At 42.4% G+C, this 23122-nt stretch overlaps 1 protein-coding gene across 1 annotated transcript in view; it reads right to left on the bottom strand.

Moving 5' to 3' along the window:
* The window catches only part of LOC148775815 (ATP-binding cassette sub-family C member 4-like), a 145853-nt gene that overhangs the window by 78157 nt on the left and 44574 nt on the right, over nt 1-23122 (bottom strand). Inside the window, exons 14-20 of the mRNA XM_088842816.1 lie at nt 20058-20154; nt 16173-16370; nt 13618-13758; nt 12822-12859; nt 12007-12101; nt 5545-5691; nt 197-276 (exon numbers count right to left, since the gene is read on the bottom strand). Coding sequence (XP_088698942.1) covers nt 197-276; nt 5545-5691; nt 12007-12101; nt 12822-12859; nt 13618-13758; nt 16173-16370; nt 20058-20154 — 796 coding nt within the window. The remainder of the gene's footprint in view (nt 1-196; nt 277-5544; nt 5692-12006; nt 12102-12821; nt 12860-13617; nt 13759-16172; nt 16371-20057; nt 20155-23122) is intronic.

The following is a 23122-nucleotide window of genomic DNA, read 5'->3' as shown; positions in this document are numbered from 1 at the left end:
CTGCCCCAAGTGTTACTCAAGTTAACTCAGCCTCCCAATCACAGCCACACCTTTCTCTCAAAAACACAGCCTCTTACAAAAGTTAACAGGACACATTACCAGGCTGAAAGGCCCACCCTCAGCCCCTGTGAAAAATCCTTGAGAAACAGGCACTCTGCTCTTCCCTGTGAGAACTTTGGCAGGACTGGTACATTACCTGGATGAAATCTTGAAATATCAGGGGCAAGGAGTCATCCATATGCCCAATGTCTTTGAAGAAACGATTTAAAGTTCTTCCTGCAAGAATAGGATACAAAAATTACTCATTTCCTCAGACAAGAGCTTTAAGAGAAATAATTCATGAACAAATCAAAACAATATTTCTGAAGCATATATATTTACTTTCTGGGTGATACAGTGTTCCCAGTGCAGGGGACATGTGTTCAATCCCTGATGCGCGAAGATTCCACATGCCACAGAGCAACTAAGCCTGTGCACCACAACTACTGAAGCTCATGTGCCTAGAGCCTGAGCTCTGCAGCAGAAAAAGCCACCACAATGTGCAGCCACAAAGACCCATGCAACTAAAAATAAATAAATCTTTTTTTAAAAGTAAATGTATTAAATATTTAATATATTGGGCTTCCCTAGGGGCTCATGCTAAAGAATCCACCTGCCAATGCAGAAGACATAAGAGACAGGGGTTCAATTTCTGGGTCAGGAAGATCCCCTGGAGCTGGAAATGGCAACCCACTCCAGTATTCTTACCTGGGAAATCCCATGGACAGAGGAGCCTGGCAGCCTACAGTCCATGGGACTACAAAAGAGTCAGACATGCCTTAGTGGTCACACAACAACAAATCTAATATATCACAAATTCATATGAAATAAGCCAATGTCAGTGGTAAAAAGAAAGACAAAATAGGATGATACCTAAAGAGAAACAAAAATACTACCAAAAGGCAGTGGGTGGGGAACTGAAATTGAGTCCTGATTTCTACAAGAATGGGGGAATCTTGTGGCAGAAACAGGAAGGGTTGGTGGATCTGAGAATGTTCCCTCCGTTTAGATCCATCCAATCTAAGACTTACTCCAAGTGTTAAATTGGTAAATAAATAGTTGCAAAATACCTAAGTTAATCCTAATTGTTACACCAATTTTGCTTTAATTATCAAGATTAATTTTGCCAAGTGATACTTTTAAAATAAACATAATTGTAACCTCTCTGCAATTTTTTTTCCCTCCAGATGGCTCACAGCAGCTCACATTTTGGGAATTATGGCTTGTGGCCATTTCCAAGTTGTAAGTTTACTACTGGGGTAATAAGCCATTATTTTCAGAGGTATACCAGGTGTGACAAGCACAGACTTATGAATAAGCATCTAAGAAGACCAGAGGGATGTAGGCAGGAAAACTGAAATATTACTAAATGACTAAGAATCACTTATCATTGATTTTACTTCCCTTCTCAGAATCCACAATAATAGTATATCCTTAAGGTTGCAGGATAGAATATGAGAATTTCTGGTAAGTATCTGGTGTGAACTAAAAATGTCACCTGTTACATCATTAAACAAAGGATGCTACAGCCATCAGGACTCTGCAGCCACCCCAGCAAGGGTGGTGCACCCTGAGGAGACTCAGGATGAGAAAGAACAGGACACTGGCCCCAGGCAGGGGAGGTGCACACCAAAGGAACTGTAGCACAGAGGAGTCAGTTTTGACTCCATGCTGGATCTGTTTCTTTGACCATTGCTATGCATTGTTTTTGTCAGGGGACCCTGCCCTCCTGCCTGAATGTCAAACTAAAATGGCTTTTATCAGCTCACAGGAGACAATCTGACCCTCACCACTTGTGGATGGCTGCAGAAGAAATGCCCTCTTATTGTGCAAGATAAATGGCCTTTTGACTTCACTTCCTCCCCTCCTCTCCTCCATGTTCTGTAAAAGAACCAGGCATCCAGACCCCAATAAGATGGCTATTTTGAGATATTAGCCTGTCATCTTCTCAGTCTACCAGGTTTCCAAATAAAGTCATTATTCTCTGCCTTAACATGTTGTCTGTAAGACTTACTGGCATTGTGAGGCAAGCAGAGCGAGCTTGAACTTGGTAACAAGTAATACCACTATATGTGGTTTTTCTCTTCATGCCATCACATACCAGAAACAAAGACCACCATAAATCATCTATTAAAAATTCTACTTTTGAAAATAAACACAGAGAAGAATTCAATTTAATATACCGCTTATGGAGAAAATAACTGGCCCCTAAACCTTTGGGCCTATCTTTGCAGTTCTTATTTGGGCTTCTATTTTCTTGAAGGAATGAAGTTCTGCTAATAGACACAGGAGGGGGAGACAAGATACATACTGTATATGCCTGCCATTCTAGGATTAGTGACCTTAAAGATTTAAACTTGGTTCCAAATCCTTGAATAATAAATCAGCATCTGGAGAAGCCTACAGGTCATCAAGAGTCTGGTTAACAGGTCACAACCACTCAGAGGCTGTGGTAACAGAAATTCAGTCCCACTTGATGCCCCAAATTTATGACTGCAGTTTCCACATTAACGGACAAAGTAGAAAGACTTCACAGCCATAACAGCAAAGATTCTTCCAATCAGTTCCTCACTCCAGCTTCGTAATGAGATGAGATTGTGTGGGCCTCTGCAGTTTGCCATCCTGTGCTCCTCACAGTGCTTGGAGTAAAGAACATGTGTTGAATAAATCTGCACAAGATGCTGCCCTAAACAGTCTTATTTAATCCTCACAACAGTCTTGTGAAACAGGAAGGGCAGCGGTTATTCGCATTTCACAGGACAGAAGTTCCCAGACAGCATGCCAAAATCCTCACTGAGGTTCATTAGGCACTGACCCTGTGCTAAGTGCTGTGAACGTATTAACCTGCTTAATGCCCACAACATCGAGATATTGGTAAGCGTGTGAATAGAATCCTCATTTTACTGGTGAGAAAATTGAAACACAGAGAAATTAAATAACTAGCATAGAAGAATGGAACTGGGGGAATTAACCTGCCGGACTTCAGGCTCTATTACAAAGCCACAGTCATCAAGACAGTATGGTACTGGCATAAAGACAGAAATATAGATCAATGGAACAAAATAGAAAGCCCAGAGATAAACCCACGCTCCTATGGACACCTTATCTTTGACAAAGGAGGCAAGAATATAAAATGGAGAAAAGACAGTCTCTTTAACAAGTGGTGCTGGGAAAACCGGTCAGCCACTTGTAAAAGAATGAAACTAGAACACTTCCTAACACCATACACCAAAATAAACTCAAAATGGATTAAAGATCTAAATGTAAGACCAGAAACTATAAAACTCCTAGAGGAGTACGTAGGCAAAACACTCTCCGACATAAATCACAGCAGGATCCTCCAAGACCCACCTCCCAGAATATTGGAAATAAAAGCAAAAATAAACAAATGGGACCTAATTAAAATCAAAAGCTTCTGCACAGCAAAGGAAACTCTAAGCAAGGTGAAAAGACAGCCTTCAGAATGGGAGAAAATAATAGCAAATGAAGCAACTGATAAAGGATTAATCTCCAAAATATACAAGCAGCTCCTGCAGCTTAATTCCAGAAAACTAAGTGACCCAATTAAAAAATGGGCCAAAGAATTAAACAGACATTTCTCCAAAGAAGACATAAAGATGGCTAACAAACACATGAAAAAATGCTCAACATCCCTCATCATCAGAGAAATGCAAATCAAAACCACAATGAGATACCATTTCACACCAGTCAGAATGGCTGCTATCCAAAAGTCTACATGCAATAAATGCTGGAGAGGGTGTGGAGAGAAGGGAACCCTCTTACACTGTTGGTGGGAATGCAAACTAGTACAGCCACTATGGAGAACAGTGTGGAGATTCCTCAGAAAACTGGAAATAGAACTGCCATATGATCCAGCGATCGCACTCCTGGGCATACACACCGAGGAAACCAGAATTGAAAGAGGCACATGTACTCCAATGTTCATTGCAGCACTGTTTATAATAGCCAGGACATGGAAGCAACCTAGATGTCCATCTGCAGATGAATGGATAAGAAAGCTTTGGTACATATACACAATGGAGTATTTTTCAGCCATCAAAAAGAATGCATTTGAATCAGTTTTAATGAGGTGGATGAAATTGGAGCCAATTATACAGAGTGAAGTAAGCCAGAAAGAAGAACATCAATACTGTATATTAACGCATATATATGGAATTTAGAAAGATGGTAACCTGAACCCTGTATAAGAGACTGCAAAAGAGACATAGGCATTTAGAACAGTCTTTGGGACTCTGTGGGAGAGGGTGAAGGTGGAATGATTGGGGAGAATGGAATTGTAGCATCTATATTATCATAAGTGACCAGTCCAGGTTCGACGCATAAATTTTCTTCTGTTCATTTCTTTGCATTTGTGCTTTTTCAATAAAAATACTTTTAACAGATGTAAAAAAAATAAATAAATAAAATAAACATGAAAATAAATAAATAAATAAATAACTAGCATATAAGTATTAACATAACTATAACTGGCTACTACTATTAGTAACTAGCCCCAGGACTGAACCCAGGAATTTGGCTCCAGGGTCCATACTTGTAACCATGACGACATCCTGCCTGGAGATTCGCCTGTCAATAGCATCTACCTACTTTGGCCTTGATCACACAGCTAGTTGGTGGCCAGGACAAGGCTACTGCTGTCCTCCCTCCAGTCACATCCCTGCCTCAACAGGTCCTATCAATCATCACCTGCAAAAACAAAGCCACCCTGGGCCTCAGCACAAGTCTAACCAACAGAACAGAGTGGCATGTGCGCTGATGAACTAACTCTTCATAGGAACCCAGGTCAGGAGGCTACCTTCAGAAGCAAGACAGGTCGAAGGCCTAAGGGAGGAGGAAGCAACCACTGGGAAACCTTCAGGAACACTCTTCACACTGAAGATCCACCTACTATAAACCACAAGACCTCTCAAATGTAACCAAAAGTCCATTGTAAAACTAGGGGGTTGCTTTTATTGAAGAGGATGTTTACATTTCACTGATCTTGTATTTTAATTAATCTTATATTATCATTTAGGTAAAACTCAAAATATGGGCACATGTCAGAACTCTGTGGTCCCAGAAATGGATGGGCAATGAAAGAAAGACACACACAGCCTGTCTTCTGTAGAGATGTTCCTGGAAGAAGGTCCTTCCTAGTTAGCTTAACACTATGTAACACAGCCAATGTTTCAACAACTAGTCAAAAACATTTCAACACATTTGCATCGTCTGTTAGGTGTTTCATATGCCACACAACAAATGGACTCCTAAATCATCCTGCAAAGTAAACATTCATGTATTTTTACAGACATGCATAAATTGGAATAAAAGATTATATGCTCCTATATTCAGATTTTCTTTGGCAGGAAAAATTATCAGTGAAGCTTTTTGTAGAAAATGAATAAACATACACAGTGACTTTTTTCCAAGCATATCTTCCATTTTCAAATATGAAAATGTAACCAGGCACTAAGTGTTACTTAAAAAATTTGGTGTCTGACTTACCTATTGGATTTCTACTGAAGAACAATACCGGAGCTCTTAAAACGCTCTCCAACATTTTGTTGTGCAAAGTGTGTGAAGAATTAACAAGGATGTAGAATATCAACAGAGACCGTGTGATGCCAAAAAGGATGGTAGATACAGTTAGCCCTGAAATAAAGAAACATGACTCAGCACAAGATCTCTGTCTTATCCTCAACCATGATAAAGCATGGCAGGCAGTTTAAAAAGATACTGTGTATTTTATTCTATAAATCAAATTTGTATAGAAGTTTACATATATAGAATACAGAATAAAAAACATATATGTATATATATATCCTGTAAGAGTTTAATGCTTTCAAAAAACACATTTATAAAGAAAAGTGTAAAAATCACTGTTTTCCTCTCACTAAATAGAAATAACATGGGGGGTGGGGGAAATAAGTGTAAACTACAGTTTCATTCTGCTGCTGCTGCTGCTAAGTCACTTCAGTCGTGTCTGACTCTGTGTGACCCCATAGGCGGCAGCCCACCAGGCTCCCCGTCCCTGGGATTCTCCAGGCAAGAACACTGGAGTGGGTTGCCATTTTCTTCTCCAATGCATGAAAGTGAAAAGCGAAAGTGAAGTCATTCAGTCATGTCCGACTCTTCGCAATCCCATGGACTGCAGTCTACCAGGCTCCTCCATCCATGGGATTTTCTAGGCAAGAGTACTGGAGTGGGTTGCCATTGCCTTCTAGTGTCATTCTAGGCTTGCCTAATTCAATTACAAGTTCTAATAAAACTTATAAGACAGATAATTATACAAGTAGTTGATCTTTCTTTCTCCACATTTCAAATCTCATTATTTACAACATGTCCCATAATCTAAAAGTAAGGTATGCTTTGGTGAAAGTGTTAGTTGCTCAGTTGTGTCATACTCTTTGCAACCCTATGAACTGTAGCCCCCAGGCTCTTCTAACCATGGAATTCTCCAGGCAAAAATACTGGAGTGGATTGCCATTCCCTTCTCCAATGCTTTGCTACCAGCATGTGAATTAACAGGGAAAAGGAGACATGATCTACCATTTCCTTGTAATTTACAAGGAAATTTACTTCATGTAAAGTAGCTTTTTAAGAATCTACTGTATGGCACAGAGAACTCTACTTAATGCTCTGTGGTGACCTAAATGGAAAGGAAATCCAAAGATATATATGTTCAGTGGTTCACTTGGCTGTACAACAGAAACTAACGCAACATTGGAAAGCAACTATAATAAAAATTAATAAAAATTTGAAACAATAAAAATAAACTCGCTACTTCTATACCCAAGTAGCTATAAAGAATATGAAAAGACCATGTTAAGTTGCAAGTGGACAATCTCTTAAATTATTGTACTGTAAGAAACTACAAATTATATTTTGACACGAGATAATCTAATCTCTCACTATTTTACAGAACCCCAAAGCATTTGTAAATAAATATAATCATTTAAATTTATGTCTTATCAATGACATAAATGAGCACTACTATGCATGTAAAAATTAAAATAGCCCTCCAAACATCTCTTCAACTCACAATGCTATATAGAGAGGGGATAACTTTGGCAATCCATCAAGTACTTTTTTGCATTCAGCTGCCACATCAGTGTCATTTAAATTCTGAAAGCTCCTTAAATTCCTGAATTCCATCAATAGGCATTTGCCTTAGCCCACCATCCTATATGAATGTGTAACAGAATCCCTTCCTTCTTCTTTAAGCTCTCATTGCCCACCAATTCAGAAGGTGAACAGTTGGTAGATTCAAGTTTCTTATCAAGTGATCAATAAAATAAATACCAAATTTCCGTGAGTGGATTTTTACATAACTTACTCTTTGTAGAAAGCTTGTACAAGCATTTCCTGTGAGGATATTTCAATTTTTAGTTGTTTAGTTGTTTAAATTTTATTGGGGTATAGTTGCTTTACAATGTTGTGTTAGTTTCCGCTGTTCAACAAAGTAAATCAACTACATGTATACATATATCCCTTCCCTCCTGGACCTCCCTTCCCCGCCATCCCTGCCCTCTAGGTCATCACAGTGCACTGAACTGAGCACCCCGTGCTATACAGCAGCTTCCCACTAGCTATCTGTTTTACACACGGTAGTGCATATATGCCAATCCTAATCTCCCAGTTCATCTCTCTCACCTCCCCACTCCCACCCTGTGTCCAAATATCTATTCTCTACAACTCTATTCATCCCCTGAAAATAGGTTCATCTGTACCACTTTTCCTAGATTCCATGTTGTTGTTTAGTCGCCAAGTCATGTCCAACTCTTCACAACCCCATGGACTGCAGCATGCCAGGCTTCCCTGTCCCTCACCATCTCCCAGAGTTTGCCGAAGTTCATGAACCAGTGATGCCATCCAACCAGCTCATCCTCTGTCACCTTCTTCTCCTTCTGCCTTCAACCCTCCCCAGCATCAGGGTCTTTTCCAGTGAGTCAGCTGTTTGTATCAGGAAGCCAAAGTACTAGAGTTTGAGCTTCAGCCTCAATCCTTTCAATGAGTATTCAGGGTTGATTTCCTTTAAGACTGACTGGTTTCATCTCCTTACTGTCCAAGGGACTCTCAAGAGTCTTCTCCACCACCACAGTTCAAAAGCATCAATTCTTCAGTGCTCAGCCTTCTTTATTGTCCAGCTCTCACATCTGTACATGACTACTGGAAAAACAACTTTGAGCATATGGACCTTTGTTGGTAAAGTGTTGTCTCTGCTTTTTAATACACTATCTAGGTTTGTCATAGCTTTCCTACCAAGAAGCAATTGTCTTCTAATTTCATGGCTGCAGTCACCATCCACATTGACTTTAGAGCCCAAGAAGAGGAAATCTGTCACTGTTCCCACATTTTCCCCTTCTGTTTGCCATGAAGTGATGGGACTGGATGGCATGATCTTAGTTTTTTAATATTCAGTTTTAAATTGGCTTTTTCACTTTCCTTCTTCACCCTCATCAAGAGGCTCTTTAGTTCCTTTTTGCTTTCTGCCATTAGAGTGGTATCACCCACATATCTGAGCTTGATATTCTCCAGCAATCTTCATTCCAGCTTATAAACCATCCAGTCCAGCATTTCACATGATGTGCTCTGTGTAAAAGTTAAATAAACAGGGTGACAACAAACAGCCTTGTCATATTTCTTTCTCCATCCTGAATCAATCAGTTGTTCCATACAGGGTTCGAACAGTTGTTCCACACAGGTTTCTCAGGAGACAGGTAAGATGGTCTGGTATTCCTATCTCTTTAAGACTTTTCCACAGTTTGTTATGATCCACACAGTCAAAGGCTTTAGCTTAGCCAAAGAAACAGAGGTAGATGTTGTTCCAGAATTCCCTTGCTTTCTCTATGATCCAGAAAATGTTGACAATTTGATCTCTGGTTCCTCTTCCTTTTCTAAATGCAGGTTGAACATCTGGAAGTTCTCAATTCACATAATGCTGAAAACTAGCTTGAATGATTTTGAGCATAATGTTAGTAGCATGGGAGATGAGTGCAATTGTCTGGTGTACTGAACAATCTTTAGTATTGCCCTTCTTGGGAACTGGGATGAGGATTGACCGTTTCCAGTCCTGTGGCCACTGCTGGGTTTTCCAAATTTGCTGACATATTGAGTGTAGCACTTTAATAGCATCATCTTTTAGGATTTTAAATAACTCTGCTGGAATGCTATCACCTTCACTAGCTTTATAGGCAGCAGTGCTTCCTAAGGTTCACTTGACTCCACACTCCAGAATGTCTGGTTCTGAGTGAGAGGCTACATCATTGTGGTTATCCAGGTCATTAGTATCTTTTTTGTACAGTTCTTCTGTGTATTATTTCCATCTCTTCTTGATCTCTTCTGCTGCAATTAGATCTTTACCGTTTCTGTCCTTTATTGTGCCCATCTTCAGATGAAATATTCCTTTGATATTTCTAATTTTCTTGAAGAGATCTCTAGCCTTACCTTTTCTGTTGTTTTCCTCTATTTCTCTGTATTGTCCACTGAAGGCCTTCCAGTCTCTCCTTGCTATTCTCTGGATCACTGCACTTCATTCTAGGAGGTCTTCTAGGTCCTCATAGAACTGGTCAACTTCCGCTTCTTTGGCATCAGTGGCTGGGGCATAGACTTGGATTACTGAAATCTTGAATGGTTTGCCTTGGAAATGAATCAAGGTCATTCTGTTGTTTTTAAGGTTGCACCCAAGAACTGCAATTTGGACGCTTGTTGATTATGAGGGTTATTTCATTTCTTCTAAGCACTTCTCGCCCACAGCAGTAGATATAACGGTCATCTGAATTAAATTCACCCGTTCACGTCCATTTTAGCTCACTGATTCCTAAGATGTCTATGTTTACTCTTACCATCTCCCGCTTGACCACATCCAGTTTACCTGGATTCATGGACCTAACATTCCAGGCTCCTATGCAATACTGTTCTTTACAGCATCAGATTTTACTTTCCCCACCAGACACATCCACAACTGAGCGTCATTTCCATTTTGACCCAGCCACTTCATTCTGTTTGGAGGTATTAGTAGTTTTCTTCTGCTCTTCCCCAGTAGCATATTGGACACCTTCCGACCTGGCGGCTAATCTTTTGGTGTCTTATCTTTTTGCCTTTTTATGCAGTTCATGGGTTTCTCATGGCTAGTACACTAGAGTGGTTTGCCATTGCCTCCTCCATAATTCTGCAGTATGACCTGTCTGTCTTAGGTGGCCCTTCATGGCGTAGCTCATAGCTTCATTGAGTTATACAAGTCCCTTCACCGCAATAAGGCAGTGATCCACGAAGAGGCTAGATTCCACAAATATGCATTAATTCAAGTATTTTTTTCTGTTTTTCTCTTTCTGACTTTACTTTGTATGACAGACTCTAGGTCCATCCATGTCTCAACAAATGACCCAATTTCATTCCTTTCCATGGATGAGTAATATTCCATTGCATATGTGTGCTATTCGCTCAGTCATGTCCATGGACTGTAGCCTGTGTCAGGCTTCTCTGTCCATGGAATTCTCCAAGCATGAATACTGGAGTGGGTTGCCATGCCCTTATCCAGGGGTTCTTCCTGACCCAGGGATCAAACCCAGGTCTCCCACATTGCAGGCAGATTCTTTACCATTTGAGCTACCACCCGACCCAGTGTATATATGTATATACCATAAATGAGATGAAAAGACAGTCCTGAGAATGGGAGAAAGTAATTACAAAATAAGTAACTGACCAGGAATTAATCTCCACAATATACAAACAGCTCATCAGCTTAGTATCAAAAATAAACAAACAAACAACCCAATCAAAAAATGGGCAGAATATCTACATAGATCTTTCACCAAAGAAGACATACAGATGGCCAAAAGGCACATGAAAAGATGCTCAATATTTTTATTAGAGAAATGCAGATCAAAACTCTGATAAGGTATTACCTCACACCAGTCAGAATGTCCATCATCAAAAAGTATACAAACAATAAATGTTAGAGAAGGGGTGGAAAAAGGGAACCTTCTTGCACTGTTAGTAGGAATGCAAATTGCTACAGTCACTATGGAGAAGGGTATGGAGGTTCCTTAAAAAATAGAAAATAGAACCATAATATGACCCAGCAGTCCCATTACTGCGCATATACCCTGAGAAAACCATAATTCAAAAAGACACATGCACCCCAGTGTTCATAGCAACACTATTTACAAAAGCTAGGACATGGAAGCCACCTAAATATCCATCAACAGATGAATGGATAAAGAAGGCTTTTAAAGTTTTTGTTAAAGACATCCTTTAAATAGTATGTAATGCTATGCTATATATAATCTAAATACTCTTGTGAATAGGACAGTCATGATAATATTAGTCTGGCAAGCCGAATTTTGAATTAATCACACAGTTGGGGAGGAGATAACACTGTGATCTCAGGGCAAGAATGAGAAGGAATCCTAATTCCAGACACTGGAATTCCCCTGCTTAGCTTCTCAAGTTATTAGTGAAGCCCAGGAGATGAGCAGTGGGGAAAGGGGAGTTTGGCATACCTGGGAGGGAATAATGCTTTTATCTGGGGCCCACGCTGCCAGAAGATTTCATCCAACATCAATGAATGCCAAGGTTTATTCAGACAGAATCAGAACAACCTGAACCACGGGGTGGGGATCCATTTCTAATCCCCTTACCCGTCCATACAGCAATATAAGATTTAGTTAAAGCACCTATTAGAATACACGGTAGCTACATATTTCCAGTGGCTGATTTTCTCAATATGCAATCCTGGTTTAACTACCAAAATCCAGTATGGACCAAGTTAAGAGTCTCCATTCAACCTCTTTTCTTCTAGTAGATCTTTAAAATAACTATTCTAGTTAATTCACAACGTAAATGTGATTCAGATACTTAATCTATTAAGACATTACTGAATTACTCTTGAAGCCCTCTTGCTCATGCAGACTCATTGTAAGCACCTTAAACTCTGGTATTATAGAGTAGATGACTCAACTTTACCTGAATAAGCTCCTAAGTACCAGTTCAGAACGAATACTACATCTTCATCTTCTTTTTCTAATGTCCCAGAATACAGGACATTTTGTAGATTTGCCCTGTGGAACAGGAAATAAAAAATATTACACTATAGATATACATAGATTTTACACAAATATCACAAAAAATTACCTCAATTCAAGAAATGTATTTTATGCTGGAAAGTGTTTCCCAGCTCACAAGACCCTCTTTGTGTCTCCCTTTTAAAAATCTGAATCATGACTTTCAGTTTTCAAAATTACCTGAGAAGACAGACTTAGAAAATGAACTTATGGTTGCCGAGGGGAAGGATAGATATAATGTTTGGATGCTCATGCACACACTGGTATATTTAAGACAGGTAACCAACGAGGGCTTATTGTATAGCACATGGAACTCTGCCCAGTGTTATGTGGCAGCCTGGATGGGAGGGAAGTCTGGGGGAGACATATATGGGATAAATAAATATCCCATATATTTATCCCATATGTATGGCTGCATCCCTTCACTGTTCATGTGAAACTATCACAACATTGTTGATCAGCTATATTGCAATACAATATTAAAAGTTCAAAAAAAGATAAAGAATTGTCTGTAAAGAAGCTGCTACAGGGAGGGACATGGAGAGAGACCACAGGGGGACCACACACCACCTGCAGGAACTTTCATCTTTCTTCAGGGAAACTACTTGAGGGTAAGAAGAGGAGGCTAAACAAGCCCTATCTCTCCCCTTGACTCTGTGGGAAATGGGGCTCTGTGTAGATTTCACAGTACTTTGGGTCAGACCAGGAATCACTCACCAGAATGCAAGCCACCAATCCTGCAGGACATAGGCAACCTGAGGCAGGAAACAACAGTCACTCACACTGACATTACTGAGCCCTCACACACTGCTCACTAGGATGGGGGATGGAAAGGCTCCAGAATACAGAGTCAGTCCTTCCAGGTCAGGTCTGTACCAAGTCCCACACCCCAGATAACCACAGGTCAGGGGAGGGCATCTTACAACTTAATATGTTTAAAAGAAATCCCCTTTTCCCTAGAAGACTTTGCTCCCCAAATATAATTTATTTCAATGCAAATCCAAGTGGACTGCAAAAGGCAGTAATAACAGTACAGATGTTTGGATTTTTTCAAAGCAAAAGCTTGACAGGTACAGTGATGGTTAGTTCTGGGTTTCAACTTGGCTGGGTCAGTCTCCAGTGATTCAACCAAACACTCATCTAGATGTTTCTGTGAACGTATTTTGTGGATGTGGTTCACATCCATCATCAGAACTTCAGGAGAGGAGACCACCCTCAACACTGTGGTGGCCTCATCCAGTCAGATGAAGGCTTGAAGAGCAAAACCTGAGGCTTCCTAAAGGAGGAAGAAATTCTGTCTCAAGCCATCAGGGTCAGCTCCTGTCTAAGGTTTCAGTCTGCAGGCCTGCCTTTCAGATTTCACATTCACCAAGCTAGACCCACAACTGCATGAGCAAAGTCTTTGAGATAAATCTCTTAATATATATATTTTTAAATAATTATAAAAATACAGTATAAATAGTATATAAATATCAAGCTGAGTGCACAAACCAAAATAAACACCCTTACGTACCTGAGCTGCGATGTTGACTAGAATAAGGATGATGATGACAGGCCAGTCAGCACCAGCTGTGAAGTAATTCACATATGTCTTAAAACCAACTTTTCCTCCCAAATGGCCCTCCAGAGGTAGTGTAACCTGTATATTCTCAGTCTAGAATGGAAAAATGGCAGTGAGAGATGCAATTTTAAAAAATGAATCCCAAATTTCAAGAGATCAGCAATGTCCTCCACTGCAAAGCTGCGGGAAACAGACACACCTCATATACTGGTAGGGGTTCAGGATGGTCCACCTCCTACAGAGAAGGTGTAGGGATATCTGGCCAAATCACATATGTGCTTACACTTAGACCTAGCCATTCTACTTCTAGGAATCTATTAGAAATAAGGAAATGTCATTCACATGAGTTCATTCAATGTTGGGTAGTTTTGCTTAAAATATATTTATCATGACTCTCAACACACAACAAAATCAATTAAAGTATAAATGCAGAAGTTTGATCTAAGATAACACACAAAATGATATGGAGCTAATGCATCCCTCTAGATGACTTGTGTCATTCAATGATAGTGTCACTCTGAGCAGGAAACATTTGAGCTGAGACCTGAATGATATAATTGTGTTTACTCCTGGGGTCATTGTCCCCACTCTGCATCCCTATTTACCTCTCTGAAGCTCAGAGAGGTAAAGTAACTTGCTCCAAGTCACACAGCTAACAAGGAGCAATACTTTGTGTCTCCTAGCCCAGGGTTGCTTCTAGTATGATCTGGTTATATGTTATTTCATTTATGCCTATACTTGTGAAAGGGCCAATGGCACATATTTCTTTAAACACTTTAATAAAGGATTTGGGTACATTGCCAACAGAAAAAAAAATGACAGAAAAGAAAACATACTTGGGGCTCAAAATACTAGCCAAATACATTAAACTGAGTTCACAGGGTCAGCTGGAGTAATACGAGTTTGGATAGCACATTGCAAGCATATGATCTGAATCTATTTGGTTCCTAAGTTTCAGAGAGTGATTCCTGATTTTGGAAAGTGAACAGCTAATCTGAATACTTATCAGAACCATTCCAGGCTCCCGGGTTTGGATACTGAGGGTGTGGCTATCAAAGGAATATCTGTGTATGTTTTTAAGGGAGATCTAGTGCATTTCCTCATTTCTGTTTGGAGAACTTAGAATGCATTATAGCATCACAGAAGCCGAGTGTGTCCTCAGCTTTACCCTGGCGACTGGGATTCAAGGTTGATAAGATGTGGTTCTCAGTCTTGAAGGGTAAGAAAAGAGGACAGAAACTAGAGGTCCTTTGTCCATATTACCTCTGACCTATCACAAACCATCTGACAGTGAGGCAAAATACTACCATCAGTCACCTGAAGTGCCAGAACATTCCAACATATAGAAAAAGTAGCTGATTCAACATGGCAACAGCAGGACTCTGTCTAAGGGGGTCTTCACATTAAGCCTCTGGATGCATAAGAGAAGCCAGGGGCCACCAGCATGATTAGGATGTAACTAAGCTGAAACTGCTTTTTTTTTTTTAATATACTATCAAGGTTGGTCATAACTTTCCTTCCAAGGAGCAAGCGTCTTTTAATTTCATGGCTGCAATCAGCATCTGCAGTGATTTTGGAGCCCCAAAAATACAGTCTGACACTGTTTCCACTGTTTCTCCATCTAATTCCCATGAAGTGATGGGACCAGATGCCATGATCTTTGTTTTCTGAATGTTGAGCTTCAAGCCAACCTTTTCACTCTCCTCTTTCACTTTCATCAAGAGTATATTAAAAAGCAGAGACATTACTTTGCCAACCAAGGTCCGTCTAGTCAAGGCAATGGTTTTTCCCGTGGTCATGTATGGATGTGAGAGTTGGACTGTGAAGAAAGCTGATCGCCGAAGAATCGATGCTTTTGAACTGTGGTGTTGGAGAAGACTCTTGAGAGTCCCTTATACTGCAAGGAGATCCAACTAGTCCATTCTAAAGGAGATCAATCCTGGATGTTCATTGGAAGGACTGATGCTAAAGCTGAAACTGCAATACTTTGGCCACCTCATGCGACGAGTTGACTCACTGGAAAAGACTCTGATGCTGGGAAAGGTTGGGGGCGGGAGAAGAAGGGGACGACCGAGAATGAGATGGCTGGATGGCACCACCGACTCTGTGGACATGAGTTTGAGTGAACTCCGGGAGTTGGTGATGGACAGGGAGGCCTGGCGTGCTGTGATTCATGGGGTCGTGGAGTCGGACACGACTGAGCAACTGAACTGAACTGAACTGAACTGAAGGTAAACTGAAGAGTTCTCAATCAGTGTCAGCCACATGGAATTCATAGCAGCGCGCCCACTACTGATCTCCATAAGATTCTCCATCCTACACCAAAGGGGAACCCCAAGCAGGCTTGCTCCCCTCATGCTCTTCTAACTCTACTAATTCCATGGAACAAGACTTTAGGAACCTTAGGGTCTACTTTGGGACAAATGAAGGTGTCACAAGCAGACTGAAGGTCCATGAGATCACCAGGAGCAGACAGACCCGGGCACACTGCAGGATGAGAAACTCACATCTTGGTCCTCTGGAACCGCATCTTTCAGTGAGGGTCTGGGAGACTGGAGAGACTGAACCAAAGACTCAGAGATCACAGTGGGAGTTCCTGGAACTGGAGATGGCTCAGACTGCTCATTCCCCTTCTCAAAAGGGGAAAAAATATCTACCCCGGATTTCAGAAACTCAGAATAAGTTCCTCTTTCCACCATTTTGCCCTAAAAGTAAAAAAAAAATTGAGAGAAATTAATTTATATTTGATAATATTAAACCAACCTAAATACTAATCAAAAAAGTTATCTGGTCTTAAATTATGATTTTGGTGAAAAAAAAAAAAAGATTCCTTGGTCTAGAATTCTTGTTGAGAAATCTAGTTCAGTCAACTCAGTACAGAACTGAGCATTGCGTTCCCTGCCAAACCCTGTCCCTGTGTCAGGTGCTGGGGGATGTGAAAGAAAGGTGTGATCATGCATTAAAAATGGAGGCAGTTGACATGATTACCCTGGGCACTTCGGGAAGCAAGAAGCACAGAGGTTGGTGGGAGGATCAGCACAGTCTTTTTAGACAAATGTGACAATTCCAGGAAAGAAATTTAAACTTAACCCAGAGGTGGGCACAAGTACATCTGCATATAGGTAAGAGTCACTCATTAAATCTTCATTGACCACTGGCACTGTCATACTATCATGTGCCCAGCTGGGATAACGGGAACCAGCCCCAGACAGAAAATCCATGAGAGGCCTCTCCATGGTCTCTACAACTGCCCCCACACTCTCAACAAGTTCCCAACTGAAAATTCAATATTCCACCTTTTAAAGTAATTAAACAAGGAAACCATGGGGCTGGGGTGGCTCTAAAATCCTGACAGTCTGTGCCCACAAACCAAACCCTAAGCCAGAATCAATGCACTCAGATCCAAGAAAAAACTTAGGAACGACCAACCACAAGCATCCAACCAGGTTTCCCCAAATCAGGCAACTGCTTAAGCTACAGCCAATCAAATCACTTTCTTTGAACACATGTGACACATCCTTGCACAGTTGCCCTCCCTTCCAAAGTCATATAAAATAATGTGCAAATGTTTTGCTCTTTTCTGACCCCATGAAACCAAACTCAGTTTTATTCACTCAGTAGCAAATAAAACATCAGAGGAAAAATATGTCAGGATCAAAACTCATCAAATGAGAACAACTCTGGTTGAGGCAGCTCAGGTAGAGGGAGCTGGCCCAGGACCCTCGCTGGGACCCCTCTCCCCTGAGGGGGTCCATTGGGAGAAACGCAGGGAAGCCTTTGGGTACCGTCAGATACTGCAGAACTAGAAAATTATGCAGAACGTACTGTGTCTTGTTCCACTTGGGAGGCAAAATTCACACACCTCTTTAATGAAATCACCATTCACCACATCAAATCTGTAATATGCACAATTAAATGACTGGTAGTACAAAGACAGCAATTTCACTCAGCAGTCAAGTGCTGGCAATTTTGAGGGGACATGGGGGCAGCAATCCCCTCTCTGCTGTGAGAGAGGGACCTGACAAACAGTGAGGCTGGTCCACAACTCATCCAGGAGTGCTCACCAGTGGACAAATAGTTGTTTTGTTAGTACTAAAATTGGGGGTAGTGTCCTCAAAGGAAGCAATAAGGGGGCCCCAAAACACAACTAGGGACTGGGTTAAATAGATTATACTCCTGCCCACTGATCCTATGCTCATAACACTGTCAACACTGGGTTTACACACTAGATTCACCCCCTCTGCACATGAAATCAGCTGCTCTCAACCTTGCAAACCTTAGCCCCTTCTAGAGGAGTGGAGAAAGAGTTGACATATGGAACTGCTTCCAGAGAGGCAGGGGTTCTGTATTTTAATAATCTTTCTTGGAGCAGAGATTCATTTCAGAAGTCAGGGGTCCGATCAAGGGCCTGTGGAACACTCAGGGGTTAACAACAAAGGTGCTGAGACCCAGAAGTAAAAAAGCCAAGGAGCGAAGCATCAAACAACCTCCAAGTCTGAACACTTCTCACTAATCTCCACCCCACCCTCAACCATGCTAGGAGCTGTGGGTTGGATGGTGCCCCCTCCTCAAAAAGATATGTTCAAACATGACACCTGTGAATGTGACCTTATTTGGAAGCAGGGTCTCTGCAGATGTAATCAAGTTAAGATGAGGTCACACTGGAGCAGAGTGACCCTACATCCCCTATGACCGATGTTCTTATGAGAAGAGGCCCAGACTGACACAGGGACAACCAGGGGACAATGGCCATGGGACATCAGAGGCAGAGACCACCATGCTGCAGCTGGAAGCCAAGGAACACCAAGGAAGGTCCATGAACACCAGAGGCTGGAAGAAAGGATTCTCCCCTGGAGCCTGCAGGGAAAGCATGGCCCTGCCAGCACCTGGATTTGGGATCTGTAGCTCCAGAGCAGGGAGACAATACACTTCGGCTGTTGTAAGTCACTCAGCTTGCAGTACTACGTTGCAGTAGTTCTAAAAACTGATACTCTAGCCTGAGCCCACACTTCTGTCTTCTCAGCTTTACCAAGATTCCTAACTGCTGCTTCTGTCGCCCCTCCAGTGACCATCGGAGGAATCTCTTAACTCCCACATCAGACCACACACCTCCTCTGCTCTGGACCGTGCAAGGCTTCCATTCCACTCCTGGTCCCTGCCCACTGCTCAGAAACCAGCTCCCTTTCGCTCCCCTGTTCACTCTCGTCAGACAGGCTGGTCTTCCCGCTATTCCTCCAACCTGCCAGGTCGCTCCTTCCTGAGGACCCCCTGCCTCAGACCCCCTCCCCCAGATTACTGTGTGGCCCCCACCTTCATGTCACTCAGGCCCTGTGAGGCACCAGCTCCTCAGGGAGGCAGCCAGGACGTCACCCTCGCTCCCTCTCTGTCACATCCTCCCCGTAAGAACAGGAGCCCCGTGAGGGCAGGGCCTGTCCTCCTGCTGCACAGACCCCCACACGTATCAGGCACATAGAGACCTGGGCAGGGAGACCAGCAACTCGGGACACCAGCTGAGTGGGCGTCTCTGCCCCGGGTGCTCGGCTACCCAGCCTCGCTTCTGGTGCTAATGGAAGATGCTCTTGAAGCAAACTAGGTATAATGATCACCTGGATACAAACAGGTATTATTATCTCTAATTTCTAAGTAATACACTTTGACTTAAGTCATGGAAAAAGAAAATAAAAAATTCTAAACAAACTAAACACTTAACAGATTTCTAAACACTTAACAGATTAATTCTAAACACTTAACAGATTTCATTAGAAGAGTGATGATTCAGTAACCTAGGGTTTATGAGGCTTAGAGTGTGAAAGAAAGTGAAAGTCGCTCAGTCGTGTCCGACTCTTTGCGACCCCATGGACTATACAGTCCATAAAATTCTCCAGGCCAGGGTACTAGAGTGAGTAGCCTTTCCCTTCTCCAGGGGACCTTCCCAACCCAGGGATGGAACCCAGGTCTCCTACATTGCAAGCGGATTCCTTACCAACCGAGCCACAAGGGAAGCCCTAGAGTATAGGCTTACAGTGTAGTAGAGATATTTCTGGGCTTTCCAGGTGGCGCTAGTGGTAAAGAACCTGCCTGCCAATGAGACAGTGTTCAATGATAAGAGACTCAGTTTCAGTTCCTGGGTCAGGAAGATCCCCTGGAGGAGGGCATGGCAACCCCCTCCAGTATTCTTGCCTGGGAAATCCCATGAACAGAAGAGCCTTGCGGGCTACCGGTCTTTGGATTATCCTCCAAGGCATGAACAGCAGCTCTGAGAAGAAGAGGGCATAAAACTCAGGGAGAAGAGGGTATTTACTATGAAGAGCGAGGAGAGTGACCTGCGGGGAGGTCTGTCCTTCAACACACCTGAGTGCTCGCAATTCCACAGACTTCCAGAAACTACTTACATCTTTCAATATCAGAATCTGACTTGCATCTTCTAGGAACTGCAAGTGATGAGTGACTAAGATTGTGATCTTCTCCTCCAACACCTGACAGATACACCTACAATGTAAAAGGCGCCGTATACAAATGCACATTAATGGGGTGCTTCAGACTGGAAACTTGTATTTTGAAAAGAATAAGACAAAGACTACACAGCAGTCAAAGATCTGCAGTTTAAATACCAAATCAATAATAAAAATCAAATAAGCATAAATCAATTAATCCAACTAGGTTCTTAAGTTTATCAGCAGCAAATTTGAACCTAATCCTGCTTACAAAATTCTAAAAAGCAGTCCACTGAAGGAGGTACAAACAGCTAAGGTTTTTCCCTAAAACTCAGCTTAACAATTACATACGTGTTTCATAAAGAAAAACAATTGAGTAACACTGAGATTCCGAAATTCTACTGAACTAAAATACTATTTTATTGCTATGTAGGAATGGGAGGAGAGGGATCTATGTCATATAAAAATGTGTACATTTTTAGACAGCTTTCTAAGTGATTATAATTAATGATGTAAACATTAACAACAACAAAAAAAAAACTAATAGATTCTAGGTAATCTTTGCCACGGTGCATTTGCTAGACATTTGTTCCCAAAGAATGTTAGATAAAAAATGAATGCCAGCGTGGCCTCCATTAGTCTCTGCAATATTCCCAGTTCCATCCAGGAAGCAAGTCTTCTTCCATTAGGACTGAACACTTTCCAAACATGAAAATAAAAGAATGGAATGCAAATGGCCCGAATCACAGTGGAAGTCACCCAACGTCTCAGAGCACGTGCCAGTTTTCTATAGTCAAGATCCCCCTCACTATTCAACCTTAAATTTTTTCACAGGAAAAATAAATGCTTACTCAGCCCCAGTCTAACCCCAAAGGGTCCACAACCCCTCTAAGGAAGCAAGTGCCCAGGTCTGGGGCCCCCGTGACCACAGGCAGGTCTGAGTGCCCCAGCCCTTCGCAGAGAAAATCTCAGGAACCTGGGCCAGAGCTCAGCCTGTGAGTGAGTCAGACGGAGAATCTGGAGGCAGCAGACTGCAGCTCAGTCCCTCTCAGGAGCCTGATGATATCAGACGAGAGACTAAACCTCAGTTTCTTCATCTCAGAAGAACGTCAGTGACAACGTCATCCACATGTTCTGAGAAATCAAACCACCAACACGCTCAGTAAACGTCAGCCCCTTTCTCCACTCCTCCCTAGCCACAAGTGGCCCTGTGCTTTGGACTCAGGACAGAAGAGTCCTAAGGGGACACTCTGGACACCGGGTCTGTGATCAGAAACAGGACTCCAGGACATAGACACACAAACCATCGCTTCATTAAGTCGAAAAGGATTCATTAACATCTGTTAGTTCAGCGTTCATACTGTTTCTTGACTAACACTTTTTTCAGATATAGTACTAAAGCATTTAAATAGAATTTTCCTTAATTCATAATTACCTGCCAGTAGTCTCAGAAGACTTCTTAATTGTTAGAAGACTGGATTTGTTAATCAGATTCAGTGGGCTGTTATGTCCAAGATGGACCAACACAAAAGTTTTAAAATGTTTTCTCAATAGTCCATCACAGATGAGGTAACATAATTATAACAAAGTGATCAGTTGATGGCTTTATATTTTTTCCTAAAAAATACTTTTAATCCTAAAAATCATTAGGAAGATACACTATTTTCCAAGTTTTTAGATTAAAAGTTTCCAACTCATGACATAGAAATTACTGAGTTAGCAACCAGTTGTTTAGCTGTTATTCTGATAAAAAGACTGTGTTAATCCTATAATCCCACATAAAATCATATAAGGGCTGGCTCCTGATAGCTCAGTTGGTAAAAAATCTGCCTGCAGTGAGGGAGACCTTGGTTTGATCCCTGGGTTGGGAAGATCCCCTGAAGAAGGGAAAAGCTACCCACGCCAGTATTCTGGCCTGAAGAATGCCATGGACTGTATAGTCCATGGGATCACAAAGAGTTGGACAAGACTGAGTGACTCTCACTTCTCACTTTAAGAGAGGACACATCCCATGGTGGAGGGGACACAAAAGAAACAAAGTCCCCACCTCCATTCATTCAATGAGCAGAGGTTTGTTGAGGAGCCGGGCACTGTCCTAAGTGCTGAGGATACGCTGACGTCAAGACAGAAGACAACACTCTGCACCATGTACAGGGGGACGCACTGAACGATTATAGAAAATGCACTATTGGGCCGTGATGTGTGCTCTAAGGAAAAAGCAAGGGGGGCTGCTGTCTTAGATAGGGAGACACGGGAGCCCTGAGACTGTCTGGGGAAACATCCTAGAAGAAGATACAGCAGGTGCAGGGGTCCCGGGACTGAACACGCTGGGCCGAGGCCCCTTTCTGCATTTACAGCTTGGGGGCGGATAGGGAGACTCATAAATGGTCAACTGCACCCACTGACGGAGAAGGCAATGCCAAGCCACTCCAGTACTCTTGCCTAGAAAAATCCCATGGATGGAGGAGTCTGGTGGGCTGCAGTTCGTGGGGTCGCTAAGGGTCGGACACGACTGAGCGACTTCACTTTCACACATTGGAGAAGGAAATGGCAACCCACTCCAGTGTTCTTGCCTGGAGAATCCCAGGGACGGGGGAGCCTGGTGGGCTTCCGTCTATGGGGTCACACAGAGTCGGACACGACTGAAGTGACTTTGCAGCAGCAGCACCCACTGAGGGCTGTGGGAAGACAGAGGGCACGGGCGCCCCCTGGAGGAGCAGGAGGGAACGGCAGGGCCCACCTTCCTTCTGTGTCCTGGCACACTGCTCCCTGGCTCTGGGACAGAGGGACCAGTGTGCACAGACAGACAGGACTCCCTGAGAAAGGACCCCCACAGAGCCAGCACAGCTGGACACCAAGTGGGGGTGGAGCTGCAAAGGCTGAGGGGGGCAGACGGCAAAGAAGCCTGTTCTCTGTTTGAGGGCCTGGAGCTGCTTCCTGAATGTGAAGAGGGGTCTGAGAAGGGCTGGAGCAGGAGGGTGAGCTGTGTAGACAGCAGCGTGGGAGTCTGATCAGGACAGACC

Source organism: Moschus berezovskii, chromosome 13, assembly GCF_049115385.1.
Source record: "Moschus berezovskii isolate FMDL1 chromosome 13, NW_MosBer_1.0, whole genome shotgun sequence".
Lineage (NCBI taxonomy): Eukaryota > Metazoa > Chordata > Mammalia > Artiodactyla > Moschidae > Moschus > Moschus berezovskii.
The sequence above is the reverse complement of the archived record's forward strand: the minus strand, read 5'-3'. Positions and strand labels throughout refer to the sequence as shown.